Consider the following 15,323-nt stretch of genomic DNA (forward strand, 5'->3'; position numbering starts at 1 on the left):
GGTAGATGATTGCTGACACCACTAGGTTGTTACATTAGCACCTTGGTGAACCAAACATACATTTGGGTATGTCTGGTCACGCTGCTGCTGCTGCAACACCACCTAATTCATGTTGGCTAATTCCAACTTACTATGGTCCAGTGCTGCAGTTGGTGGTAGTTAGCATTTAGCTTGGATATACTGGGCTCATCCACAGTACAGCCGGAGAACTGAATATAGCAGTTGGTGCTATTCTTTAGAATGTAAGCTCTCACGAGCAGGGCCCTCTTCCCTCGTGCTTATCCTTTGTCTTACTTTAATAATCTTCAACTGTACCACATCCAGCAGTCTTCTGCCACCTGATACTTATTCCAGTGTCATCTGCTGATGTAACTATGTTTATTTACCCTGTACTTGTCCTATACTGTCATCAGCTGTAAGTTGCTGTTTTCCTGTTTGATTATTTATGTACTCTGTAATTGGGCGCTGCGGAACCCTTGTGGCGCCATATAAATTAAGGATAATAATAATATTCTGGTGGTCTTAGGATACAAGCAGCTACCGGCGTCTTGGTAGATGCTCCAATCAATGTCTTTATAAAGATGGTTAATGCCTAGCTGTATGTTCTACAAATATTACCGCATTCAGATGTTCTTAGAAGTTCAGATGTTATTCGCAACATATACACACTAGAGCCTGATTCAGAGATTTTACATAAATGTTTTGTTTGCGTATATCACTGATCTTTTTACATATGCGCAGGATTCGCTCATTGCAAGTGCAGATATGTGGATGTGGGTGCTCTGTAAGCTGCAACATGATTGATTATGCTGCAGCTTCCATGCTTACACATTTTGGGGCGGTGGCTATGAAGAGCTACGCTCTTATAAATGGGTGTGTTGTCACCCATTTTTTAGGTGTGCTATGACAAGTGTCTGCGTCTTACAATGAATAATTGCTTAGATGAGGTGGCCATTCTGAGTAGCCTTAGTGGGTTATTCAATTAGCTCCTGTAATCTCGGAGCTATTAAACTCACTATTCAACTGGGGCCCATTTTTGCCAATGCCCTGCTACATTTTTTCGCCTATTCGAAAAAATGGCCCTGCTCTTCAATAGAGCATTTGCGCTAAAATTAGCAAAAAAGTCCATTTTTTTCACCTGAGGCAAATAAAAATAAAAAAACGGACCTAATTGAATACCTCCCTTAGACTTACTCAGATGGCCATTGTTGCGATGGTGATCCAATGCACTTGGATCTGTGATCAAGGCAGTGGACTTCAGACGCCTCCAGTGGCATTCCCATATTTTTGCATAGAAGCTCCTTCCAAAGGCGCAGTTGCTTTTGCCTTTACCGTCCATCTCTGAATCAGCCACTAGATGTACAAATTCAATAAGGTTGACATTGTCCAATATATTGTTTATATCTATTTAATTGTTTCTTCCTGGTTGATTATGAAGCAACCACTATACGAACTGTGGATGTCCTGAATAACACTGTATTTATTTCTTTATACTACTAAAAATATAAAAGTGAGGTCTTAAGGACCTTGGTGATAAGTGGGCACACACATTCTGTGGGGGCTGTGTTGGCCTTGAAATGGGAAGTTCAGACAACTACTTTGATATTTATAGTGCAATGCATAATACATGTCCTTTTAATTGGGTGTCCTTTTATCTTTGGCGTTGAAAAGTACAGATTGGCTCTTTTCGTTGCTATGGGTACAGCTTGATGTCTTTTCATGCTTTGTCACATTTTGTGCACAGCAGCCAGAATGCATGGCTTAGGTTTCAGGACTTTCTCATACATCAGCACTACAATGAGATCTCCTAGTGCTCTTGGTTAAATGTGGTTTTAAAGTTGAAAAATACAGTGCAGCTATAAGAATAGAATTGTAGGAACTTTAACCAATGCATAAGAAAAACAAAAAAAAAAATAATTACTTAAAATAGTTTGTATTAAAAGACAGACTTGGGTAATCTGTAACTTTCCAGGTTTTGTGGAACTACAAATCCACTCATGTCTTGATAGCTATTATACAGCATGTAGCATAATAGTTATATATCTTGATCTGTTCAACCACGTGTTGCCTGGGGAAGATTCAGTTAAGCATGAGGTCCCGAAGTAGAGCTGATCTAAACTGTGTAATTGTAGTTTATTGTGGTAATCTATAAGGGACTGTTAAATTCGATGAACTTTCAGGAAAGAAAAGCAATACCTTAAATGTACAAATGTTCAGGCTACTGCGACCGCTAAGAGTGTCTGTAAAACCCCTATGAAATGCGTCACGTTGCGTAAGCATGCCGACACGCTGTAAGCACAAAGTAGCTACACGTGCATTGGAATACACTTTATAAGCCCTAACAGGAAAGGAATGCGACACCAATTATATATGTAATGTTGAGGTCCAACCCAGCAACAAATATTTACTTAAAAGGGGGTACAACAGAAATACAATAACATAAGAGAAAAGGCTACAATCAATGATGCATATGTTTTTTCGCCAGCGCCACCCGGTTCCGGTCCTCAGTCAATCTGGATAGATGACCTTCAGAGAATGTGTCTGACCGGCCAGGAGGCTTGACTTTTATACAATAGTCCAAAGTGTGAAACAAAGGAAACTGTAATCTCTTCATCCATAGGTCAAAGGACTGGTCATTTATAGTACATGAGGGGTCATAGGTGGGTTTGAATAGGTGGGCGATGCCTGGTCCAGGTGCACTTGCAGATGTTCTCCACTGGGTTCCTGCCGAATATCAAGAGTACAGTAAATACAGTGTGATATTTATATTATACTCCTGCGCATATCTATGTGCAGGAGCGTGCTATTATCTGCAAACTGCCATCGGAATATTGCCCTTGAAATACTGTACAGCTGGATACCAAACACCACCTCCTAACCTAATTCTGTTCCCTCATATCCTGTAAAGTTGAATTCCTCTGTTATACCTCTGAAGCAAATATAACTTGCAGGTGTGGTGCGTGTAGGCTATGTGTAAATGATGTGCTATGTGGATTAAATATGAGATGTCTTTTTCCATGCGAATGCATATGCTACCGTATTTACTCATACCATGCGGTAATACGCAGGACCTCGTGAGCCAATATACGGGTATACGTACGCACGGCAGAACAAGCACGCGCACGGAGGCCACTCTGTGTGGTGTTTGCACGTGATGCATGTGGCTATAATATTTTTGACTTCGACAGGACATTCAGTGGCCTAACTGAACACAGCTCAGGTGGAATAAAAAGAAGTTTGTGACTAATGGGAGAGTGTATTTTACCTGTACAAACATCAGCTTGCAGTTAGGAATGATATGAATACCTTTTTCAATGTAATAAGTTGTGTTTTTATTTTTTCATATATGAGAAAACACATTGTAATACATGTTTTTGATCTGACACAACACTTTGTGGATCAGTGCAAAAAAACTTAAATCAACATCAAATTTAGAATCTGGCAGCAAAATGTGAAAAATGCTTTGAGCCCCGAACACTTTTTATAGGCTCTGTAAGTATGTCCGGGACACACTATATTGTAAGTTGGGCCCCTGTACAATTATTCAGTAATCAGGGCCTTATTTGTTTACAGGGAGGTGCCCAAATCAGCCTGGCTGACGTCTGTAGGTCCGGAGAAAAAGAAGTACATTGGTACAACCTCTTGAGTTACCGATGCCTGAAGACACAAAAGCAAAATAATAAGCAGAGCATCGGTTGTCCGGAGGAACACGCTGCAGGAGATTCAGTAAGAATTATTATTGTGTTAATAGGAAAATGAAGTATACCTGCTGCATGTCTTCATTGCAGTTAATGCGTGCTACCTTTTGCTGACGTTGCAGTGTGCCACTAAGCATATTAGCAATTACTCCCCAGAATGGCTTTCCAAAAACTAACTGGCTACAGGACGCACTGACTCACTCAGTATCTGCCACTAGAACGTAACCTCTATGAAACACTTACCCATCAGCACCACATGGTGCACCAGAATACAGACACAACTCTAGAAAGTATGAGACCAGATGTAGATCAAACTATTTTCACTTATTGAAGCACTTCATTTCTCCTATAAATACAATTTGTCTCCTGTCCTAACACACAAATACTGCTATTTGTTAAGGGAAAGCTTTATATGCTGCACACTTCCTTTCTTCAACCTCAAGGCTTTGTCACACATTTCACACTGCTCCTTGGACCCAGGATTTTGCCAAAGGCTCCTGGGTCGCATGTCTGCGTGGTCAACCAGAGTTGTGTGTTCTTGGTCCTCGATCCTGGTTGTACCTGGGACCGACTGGGTAGACCTCAGTGTAAAAGGTGTGTAACATACCCAGGTTTTGTTAATGCATGTGTAACTTTAACCCAGGTCGCACCTATTTACACCAACGCACGGCCCAGCAATATCAGACATAAATCCCAGGTCCTTGCCTCAGTATGCAAGGGATTCAGTGCGGCTTGAACCGTGCTGATGATCCCGTATCGGAACTGGGATTTAGGTGTGAAAGGGGTATTGGTCTCCTTTCATTGCCATGACAGATGAGAAACAACTCCCACTTGTATTTCACTACCTTCATATAGAAGTATCAACTAACCACTATTACTTGTCGCCACTAATCTTTCAGCATTGGGCATTGATATCTACAAAGTTCATAGAAAGTTCAGTGTGTTTCAGAACACAACATTCTCTTTTCATTCTCACTAGCTAATACATATATACAGTGTATCTCTCTCTGTATGATGTGTCCTATTACACTTGCTCTACCACAGACTGAGCTACTTAGCTGCGCCAAAACATTAATCCTAAGTACCTAATACACTATTTACAAATGATTTACTAAGACGCAGTATTGAGGAAAAGGTAGGCAGCACTGTGTTGTCCCATGCGCCTCACAACGGGTGGTCTTCAGTATGCCGAATGTCGGGATCCCGGCGCACAGTATACCGGCACCGAAATCCCGACACCCGGCATACCGACATATATTCTCCCTTGTGGGGGTCCACGACCCCCCTGGAGGGAGAATAAAATAGCGTGGCGCGCCACCGTGCCTGCAGCGTTGCGAGCGCAGCGAGCCCGCAAGGGGCTCATTTGCGCTCGTCACACTGTCGGTATGCCGGCGGTCGGGCTCCCGGCGCCGGTATGCTGGTCGCCGGGAGCCCGGCCGCCGGCATACCATACTACACCCCCTCACAACGTATGGCACAAAAGGGATAGGTGTACGAGGACCATCTATATATGTATGTACATACACACACAAACAAACAAACCCGAAGGCGATTACTATGCGTATTCTGCATTCATTCAATGGCTTTTCCTAGAAATTTCTGTATCAAGAGTCATTTCTGGATATATTAATCAGAGCTGTTCATGAAAAAGCAACTGTTAACTAACTTGTCGCAATATAATTTTAAATGTATTCTCTTTTCTATGTATATATTGTTTTCTTACACAAACTGTTTTTTACTGCATGATTGTTTTACATGAATATAATTAGCCATGCTGGTACAGACAGCTTTGTCCCTCCTATCACCCTGCGTTATGCGGGAGACACATACTACCATACTACAAGCCTTCCATCCCCTATGCACATTCATTTAATTCTCCTTTCCCCAGAACTCAGTGTCTGCACTTCTAGTACAAACTGCTGCTGAACTTGAGGCTGTTGAAAAAGAATTTGAAGACACTGGACAGGAAGAGGATAAAAATGTCATATGGTAAGTGACTATACTGCGGTTTGGTTTTATTTTATGTATTCAGAACATAATAGATTTGATTTTTACACATTCTCATTTACATCAAATATGTTTCTTCTGTGGGTTAATAATGGTTTAATGCTTGACTATTGCACCTTTTTGTTTGTACGTGCTCAATATAGAGCCTTTTTGTGTGCCATAAACTCATTTTGAATATGTTCCATAATAAAATGTATGATTGTTATTGAAGGACAACACAATAAGGAACTGTACAAAACTCACTTATCCAAAGTACCTTTGTAGTTTACAGTAGCTATGGTTGAGAAATAGTGCCATCTGTTGGTAAAGTTACAAAACTATTATACTAGATACTGTATTCCAAATGTAACGATTTACTCCTATAAAGATGAATGTGCTGGTTACAGTTTTCTATAGGCAGATACTAAAGTCTTAGGGCCTATTTATCACCATCCACATCCATGATGTGGATGACAGGTGATAAGATCGCCCAAACTCGCACTGCGATAATTGATTACATCACAGGGATGTATGCATTTTCGCATGCAGGGACACTCCACACCATTATCGGGGTATTTTTCGGAAAAAATACCCCGCTATCCTGCTGCAAATGCGCCACAGCCTGGACAACCCCCTCTCACGACTACTCCTGCGCACCTTGGAACACCCCCCCCCAGCAGATCAAAATACTTAACAGTTCAGGGAGCCGGTCCGCGCCGCTCCTGCTGGGCTGCAGGTGCCAGATCCTGTGTGCTGCGGTGACCCCGGTGCTGTAAACTGCGCTGCCACTTTGCAGCATCCCTTTACTGCACCGGGGTCACATTGCAGCACATGGGGGACCCGGCACCCAGCAGCGCTCACCGGAGCAGCGGACACCGGCTCCCTGGACAAGTGAGTATGGTTTTGGGTTTTTTTTTTTCTTCCTTTCCTTTTTACACTCTGATCAGCTTGTGTGTCCATCGGACACACATAGCTGATCACTGGAGCCGGGTCCCGCTCAGCTTTCTCTGCCAGGGGCAGAGAAAGCTGGGAAAATGCCTGCCTATCGCAGTGCTGCCCTGTGAACTCGCCAGCTTGAGCTGGCGAGATTATCACAGGGCACACAGCTGTGTTTTTTAAAAAAAAAAAAAAAAAAATTTATTTTTTTTTTAGTAAATTTCCCATTATAAAAAAAAGAGTGAATGAAAGGGTTTGGAGCAGTTTTTCATGAAAACTGCTCCAAATGCCCTTTACGACATTCAGGTGATACTAAAATAATGTTAATAAATAGACCCCTTAGGATTTTGAGAAAGAGAAGATTAATCGGTATTTCTAGTCTGCTCGGTATTTCAAGTTTTATCCATTTTTTTTCTTTATTAGGTTTGTAAACTTGTACATGCAAAGGTTATTTCTTTTACCATCTAAAGTAATCATCAATCCCTAAACTTTACTGTTTTCTAGTATAAGCATTTAGGGTTGGTTTGTTTCTTTGACATAAACTGTTCTTCAGAATAATTAGGCCGTTACGATATGTACTTAGAAGCTTCAATGAATAATAGATGCCTGCTGTTTATAAGGATGCACAATAGCATTTATGCTGTCACATATTATAGGCACGGAGAGCAGGATGCTATGCAGGATGAAGACGCCGGTACGGAAAATGAAGACGATGAATGTGATGAAAATGTGCACAGTGAAACGGAAGAATCAGACTTGCAGTCAGCCCCAGTTAAGGTGAGAAAAATGCTGAACCAGACAACACATTGTCAGAACATCTGCAGGTTATGATGCACGGACAGTAAACGGATGATTATTCTGCTTTTAATAAAGGTTGGTAGAGTAGCTGCATTGGGAGCCCTTACCCATGGCCATAAAGCTTATGTCACTCTTTCTCATCATGATGACGCCGTTACATCCTGTAAAAGTGTATCCAGTGATCTCGCCTTCTCAATTTATTTGCCCTTTCAATCTTCTTTGTGCTGTACAGGTCTTCTATTTTCTTCTAAGTTGCATTACGTTTTTATTTTTATATTTATCATGTGGCTGATTCAGTGTCTCAGACAAGTCAACCACATTGCATGCTCAGAAAAAATTGTGGATCTCTGTATGTATTCAGATTGGCCACAAGTATGTGACTGCACCACCCCTACACATCCGCTTGTGACAGTAGCTGTCACCACTAGTAGTGCACATTTACACTTGCCTTATCCATGTGCAAGAGATCTTATCTGATATAAAAGGGATCTCTGTGTATGTTCAGCCCTGATGGAATCCTCTACACGCCTGTAGCATGTTTTTCCCAAGTGAGAATGCCGCACCCATTTTGCCACAGCTGAGATGTGGCTCCAACGTATACGTAATGACTTAATATAATGGGAGCAGTCCATAGTCTGTATCAGACCCTACATTTTCTGACCTTTAATTAAATCCTTATTATTTTCATTCTTACACTAGCTTTGTACAGTATCAGTATATGGTGGTTTTGCTGTATTATGTCTACGTTCACAATGTTGACATTCATTAGGTTGACATGTTCACTGTGTCGACATTGACCATGGTGACATTCTGCATGTTGACACTGATCTATAATGTTGGCCGTGTGTTTATTACGGCGAGTCTATCCCTAACCCTCATACTGACACTAACCCTGATACAAATATCAAAATTTTGACAATGTCAGCAGTTCATATGTTTTTACATGTGTCGACATTTCAGCCATATCTACATTATGTCCCGTATATGGACATGTTTGCATTTGTATTCAGATTTTCTTGGAGAACAGTGTCAAAGATATATGGGCGGTAATGGAAATGTCATTAACACACTGTAATGGACTGCAGTAACAAGTTTTTAATCATTAAAATTGCATATGCAGGACTGACACTTTATATGTGCATTACAGGTATTTGTTCTAACATCATAGAACATATTTTGTGCCCAATTATTACCTTTCTTCCTTTTAGGCTTTATGTTTTACTTAGCGTATATTTAGAATTGAATGTATATTTACTGTAAAAATGCTGACTTGTTAGCCGTTTCTTCCTTCTACATTCTGTATCCGTATTGTCAGTTGCATTGTGTATTGTAGAAGTATTACATAGAAGCTGGCGTGTACTGTACTATATACTCACAGTTCCTTTGTGCTGTAGATTGATAAAGAAACAAATACAGAAGGCATTCCTCAACCTTCCACTGTTGTTCGTCCAAAAGATAAGAGAGCAGCTAATCAAATGCAATCACAGTTCATGAGAGGCAGCACTATAATCCGTTCCAAGACCTTCTCTCCCGGGCCACAGAGTCAATATATTTGCCATGTAAGTAAACTAGAATAAATAGTAAGATTAATTATAGGTGTACTCAATCATCAGATGCTGGTAGGCAAATGGAAAATGTTGTTTGTTTGATTGCTATAGCAGTAAAGCAGGGATATATAAAGTTTCAAACCCTAGTGCATACAGTTCTTACCTATTCTTTCTAAACGCCTGGAAGAGTGGGTTGTCCTCCTGCATCCTGCCCACTTCCTGGTGCATTGGGCAGGAGGAGCAGAATAATGCAGAGAACTGAACATCTGTGTGGTCAATATGACTGACTTTTATGATAATCGCATCCTCTTTTCAGACGCACGATTCACAGAATCTTGTCAGGCGGGATCTAATGGCATAGTCTGGCCTCACCCCCGTCTTCTACAACCTGCAGAACTGTTGAAGTAATGGTTAGCATTACTGACTCACAGCACTGAGGTCATGGGTTCAATTCCCACCACGCCCCCAACTGCTGTGGAGTTTATACTGTATATTCTCCCATGTTTGTGTGGGTTTCCTCTGAGTACTCTAGTTTCCTCCCGTAGGTTAATTGGCTCCCAAGAAAAATTAACCCTAGTGTGAGTGTGCACATGTGTTTAGGACAGACTAGATGGGCCAAGTGGTTCTTATCTGCAATTCTATGTTTATCTCCCCTCCGGCTTCTCCTGGAGATGAGATTATATTTTGTAAACTCTTACATAGGGGTATATTCAATAAGATCCGGATCCATTCCGACATGCAGTTGTCGGAATGGATCCGACAACCCCTATTCAATGCACGGCCAAATCCGACTGTCGGATTTGGCCGTACACAAGGACCCGTCCTGCCGCTGCTGTCAGCGGGTGCAGATGCGCTGACAGCAGTGGCCAGGTGCACAGATGGCGGCGGGCAACAGCGGGATGGAGGTGGGGGCAAGCTGGGTGGCAGGGGGGAGCAGAGATCGGCAGCGGCAGGAGGTGCTGGCAGCAGGGAGAGAGGTGCCTGCGGGCGGCGGGGAGAGCACAGATCGGCAGCCGGCGGGAGAAGCTGGCTGCGGGGGAACATGTCTGCGGGGGTGGAGGCGCTGCAGGTAGAGAGGTGCCAGGCCCCTCTCTCCCTACAGCGCCTCCCCCCCCGCCACAGCAGACATGTCCCCCCGCAGCCAGCTACTCCCGCCGGCTGCCGATCTAAGCTCTCTCCGCTGCCCGCAGCACCCAATTGTCTTCTCACCTCAATCCGACTTGTTTTCAAGTCGGATTGAGCTTGTCGGAAAAGGGGCCAATACCTGTTGGAATTGGCCCCGTTTCCGACAGAAGCACATGGATCGGCGGCTATTCTGACGATCCACGTGTTTTCCGACAAGTCGGGAAGTCCCGACTTGTCGGAAAAAATCAGCCCCTATTGAATAGGTCGGAACCCCTTCCGACCTATTTCTGTTGGAAGCTGCCGTCTTTCTGACAAGACGGCAGCTTTCGACAGTTATTGAATACAGCCCATAGCAGGGGAGAATCCCACCTGCAGTATCCTTAAACCATATTTAGACCTAGATAATAGGGTATTTTTAGTTTCACGTTAAACAAGGACCAGGTTGCAAACTGCATTTTATATACAGTTCAGAACAGGATAAGTGATCCATAAACATTATTTAGATACAGAACACGTTAAGTACTGAGTATGTTACAAATGAGTCTATTTGTCTTTATATGCTTACAGAAACCATTAATTATTTACACTAGAAGATATGTAACTAAATGTATCATAGCACTACCTTATTAATATGACTGACAACCTACTACTGTTTATTTAGATGTTATTATGTAAATGAGAACTCCAGTGAAATGCAGGTTTTTTCTATGAACCTGCTTCCACTAACTAGCATAACTGCAAAGGGTTGGAGCCTGCACCAGTGCTTCACCAAGAGATAGAGGAAGCTTGATGGTTGCTGCTGCGGCTGGTTGGTTGTGTGAGACTAGTCCTCTGCAGAGACAACCATGCACTGTTGACACATATTTAAGCCTATATTTTAATAAATCACAAAGCGGGTGGTGAATTCAAATGTTATTGCTGGACCCTGCACCCGCATGCGCCCGCCAGCAGCTATTCAAATGTTGCTGCTGACAGGCGCAAGACCTTAATCTCGGCACGCTACCCTCCCAGTGGCTAGCGAGCTGAAATGCACGAAAAGTGACCTGTTTGGTCGCCCAATCAGGACTTTTTGTGTCGCACCCACTTGTTTAGTCAGATTTTGCCGCTTTACGTGGCTAAACCCAACTGAAATGGGCACTGTAAGCTCGAAAAACGGGGGGCAATAGAATATTGGCCCGTGATCTCCCGTCGCTTTAGACGGGAGATCAGGCGTGATTAGGCAATTGAATTCCCCACAGTGTATGAAACTATAACATAGCATTTCCTTGTAGCGTCATCATTGATTTATAGAGAGATGACTATTTAGGGTCTTAAATACTCTAATGTGGTTTAAAGGAAAGCTTCACCCAAAACTAATTATTTTTGTGGCGTGAAAACAGTTGCTATAGAATTGAAACCTGACCTACCTGCTAAGCTTCATTCACTGGATGTGCCAAGGTCCCAGCTTTAAGAGTGTAAGAGGTCTACAGTGTCCTCGCTTCTTCCAGCCAAGCAGTTGTCAGTACCAGTCCTCCATCACCTTCCTTTTTATTGTTAGCCCCAGCAGTGATCAGAGCATGGCAAGTAAGCAAGTTTTACTCTGCCGAATATTCTATTCATCTTTGTGTATGGAATTATATCTTAAGCTGGGTACACACCATACGACAGTGCAATACGATGTAATGATGCATCGCATCTGATTGGACGTGCAGCACATTCAGTGAACAACAGTTTGTACATTCACTCTATACTTATGATACTGTGTATCGTTCTGATTCATGTCAGAATGTTATATCGCACAATATAACTTGTAGTGTGTTCCCAGCTGTAGATAAAACTCTGCTATAATGTATTTTTCTATTGGGATTGTGATGGTCGTGCAGTACCCTAACAACCTGTGACCTTAATGTAATCATGGTTTTGTTTTTTCATTGATATGTCCTCTGCAGCTGAACCGCAGTGACAGTGACAGCTCAACGCTCTCTAAAAAGCCACCGTTTATAAGAAACTCCATGGAGAGGCGCAGTATGCGTGTGAAACGGGTACATTCATGTTCTTATTCTTTTCATTTACTCAGATGCCAAATGTACAGGTCATTTTGAGATAAGTTTCATGATATTTGCATCCATAAAGAAGTATGTGCCCAAAATGGTGGAATAAAGACATGTACCATGCCTGTAGCTTTGTCTGTAGGTGTTCCCCTACTTGTGGCAAGTGGTCAGTCTGTTTCTTTTCTCTACTCTGCTTACCAATAGGCATGTGGGAATTCAGACCTTGAGCAGCTATTGTTGAGGTACACCATGGATTCTGATCCTGATCTAAGCTACAGTAAATCCTGAAGATTCTGATTTTATTAAAAACTAACCTGATCCATGTCTTGGCACTTCAGACTTACTTGCAGATCAAAATAGGCTGTTCCTTGTATGTTCATTTATATATAATAGCCTGGAGGAGACTGTAGCTATCAATATGAAGATGTTTCAATTATTGTCTGGTGATCTCAATGCTTAATTGAGGTATCTAGCTGCCCTAAGCTAATACACTTGTAGTACCCCTTCCCCCATCACATCCCACATTAAAGTGTCTATCGCTGTTTTGTCCCACCAAACATTGCGTCTCCCCCTGCTTTGTGTCAGACACCCAACAATATTATGTCCCCACCACAGTATCCCCCCTAATCTTTGCGCTACCTCCCACCTCCAGCACTGTCAGAGTAGATTTTGCCCTTCAAGTCTATTTACAAACAGTGCGACGGCTATGCAGTAATGGGGGGAAGGGGGGTGCAGGTGATTTCAGTAGAGATAAGGGAAATATCCCAGCATCACTGCAAACTCCTCACTGGATGCTGACAATCACACATACCCTTGACGTTCTCATCACTTCTATAGCTGAAGACCTCAATGTGACCATGTAACATCATAGTGCATAGTACAAATGCATTACGTTTAGGAAGTGAACCGACTGACAACAGACATCCATCTACTCCTATATGCTCCCAGCTAAGGTCCTCTGAACGTTGTGACAGCATTGCAGTATTATTAGACGTTATCTGGGACCTGAAAGATGTAGGGAGCTAACGGAGCCTGATTTTAATGGATGCCAGGTTGAGGGGACACCTTCCCACATTCTTGGACTCTGACTGTTCTGTAATGCTGGGGTTTTGCCTGGTGATCACACTAATCACAAGGCAATAATCTCTAAGATTGAATATCTAATAGATTGAAAGATGGGACTCTACTATTTCAAACTGGTGCTCCCTTATCTTTCTAGGTGGCGGGGTTGGGGAGATAGATGGGCTTAGTCATAAGTCATATCCCAGTCCCCGGTCATTAGGACTGTTGAGAGGGAAAGGTAAAAACGAAAACCTTTTTTATTTTTATTTTTTTAGGGATTCAGCCCTTTGTTGCAGAGAACGAGTGGGGCTTGCCCACCGCACACTAACTGTACAATATACAGTCTGCCCACTTGTCCTCCGCAGTGAAGTTGTTAAAGCATACGCATTCCCAGCGGTCTCACAACTCATTTTCTTTGTCTCATGGCTTGCACTTAAACATATGTAATAGTAATGATATATTATATTGCAAAATGTGATCAAAAGCTGCTAGTGCATCTTATGTGATTTCCTGTCTTTAAATGACAATTCTTTGTCATACTTTTAAGACAAATTTAGTCCAAAATTCCCCACAAAATCAAAATCCCCAAATACAACCAATTATAGAAAAACTAAAAAAAGAAAACTGACCCTCACCTGTAGCATATGTACTTGTGTAAGATGGTGTGCAAATTATTAACACTTATTTCTCTAACGTCCTAAGTGGATGCTGGGGACTCCGAAAGGACCATGGGGAATAGCGGCTCCACAGGAGACTGGGCACAAAAGTAAAAGCTTTAGGACTACCTGGTGTGCACTGGCTCCTCCCCCTATGACCCTCCTCCAAGCCTCAGTTAGATTTTTGTGCCCGGCCGAGAAGGGTGCATTCTAGGACTCTCCTGAGTTTCTAAGAAAAAGTTTAGTTTTAGGTTTTTTATTTTCAGTGAATCCTGCTGGCAACAGGTTCACTGCACCGAGGGACTAAGGGGAGAAGAAGCGAACTCACCTGCGTGCAGAGTGGATTGGGCTTCTTAGGCTACTGGACATTAGCTCCAGAGGGACGATCACAGGCCCAGCCATGGATGGGTCCCAGAGCCGCGCCGCCGGCCCCCTTACAGAGCCAGAAGACTGAAGAGGTCCGGAAAATCGGCGGCAGAAGTCGTCCTGTCTTCAATAAGGTAGCGCACAGCACCGCAGCTGTGCGCCATTGCTCTCAGCACACTTCACACTCCGGTCACTGAGGGTGCAGGGCGCTGGGGGGGGCGCCCTGAGACGCAATAAAAACACCTTAGATGGCAAAAAATACATCACATATAGCTCCTGGGCTATATGGATGCATTTAACCCCTGCCAATTTTTCCTTAAAAAAGCGGGAGAAAGGCCGCCGAGAAGGGGGCGGAGCCTATCTCCTCAGCACACTGGCGCCATTTTCCCTCACAGCTCCGTTGGAGGGAAGCTTCCTGACTCTCCCCTGCAGTCCTGCACTACAGAAACAGGGTAAAACAAGAGAGGGGGGGCACTAAATTGGCAGATAAATCTATACAGCAGCTATACAAGGGAAAAACACTTATATAAGGTTATCCCTTTATATATATATATATATATAGCGCACTGGTGTGTGCTGGCAAACTCTCCCTCTGTCTCCCCAAAGGGCTAGTGGGGTCCTGTCCTCTATCAGAGCATTCCCTGTGTGTGTGCTGTGTGTCGGTACGTTGTGTCGACATGTATGAGGAGGAAAATGGTATGGAGGCGGAGCAATTGCCTGTGTTAGTGATGTCACCCCCTAGGGAGTCGACACCTGACTGGATGGTCTTATGGAAGGAATTACGTGATAGTGTCAGCACTTTACAAAAGACTGTTGACGACATGAGACAGCCGGCAAATCAGTTATTACCTGTACAGGCGTCTCAAACACCGTCAGGGGCTCTAAAGCGCCCGTTACCTCAGATGGTCGACACAGACCCAGACACGGACACTGACTCCAGTGTCGACGGTGAGGAAACAAACGTATTTTCCAGTAGGGCCACACGTTACATGATCACGGCAATGAAGGAGGTTTTGAACATTTCTGATACTACAAGTACCACAAAAAAGGGTATTATGTGGGGTGTGAAAAAACTACCTGTAGTTTTTCCTGAATCAGATGAATTAAATGAGGTGTGTG

General features: G+C 43.1%; 1 protein-coding gene across 3 annotated transcripts in view; it reads left to right on the forward strand.

Moving 5' to 3' along the window:
* Positions 1–15,323, forward strand: part of WWC1 (WW and C2 domain containing 1) — a 389,991-nt gene that overhangs the window by 344,782 nt on the left and 29,886 nt on the right. For all 3 annotated transcript variants that reach the window (XM_063928228.1, XM_063928229.1, XM_063928230.1), the window contains 5 exons: positions 3,574–3,726; positions 5,587–5,687; positions 7,277–7,397; positions 8,813–8,977; positions 12,019–12,111. In XM_063928228.1, coding sequence (XP_063784298.1) covers positions 3,574–3,726; positions 5,587–5,687; positions 7,277–7,397; positions 8,813–8,977; positions 12,019–12,111 — 633 coding nt within the window. The remainder of the gene's footprint in view (positions 1–3,573; positions 3,727–5,586; positions 5,688–7,276; positions 7,398–8,812; positions 8,978–12,018; positions 12,112–15,323) is intronic.

The sequence above is a fragment of the Pseudophryne corroboree genome, chromosome 6 (genome assembly GCF_028390025.1).
Source record: "Pseudophryne corroboree isolate aPseCor3 chromosome 6, aPseCor3.hap2, whole genome shotgun sequence".
Classification (NCBI taxonomy): domain Eukaryota; kingdom Metazoa; phylum Chordata; class Amphibia; order Anura; family Myobatrachidae; genus Pseudophryne; species Pseudophryne corroboree.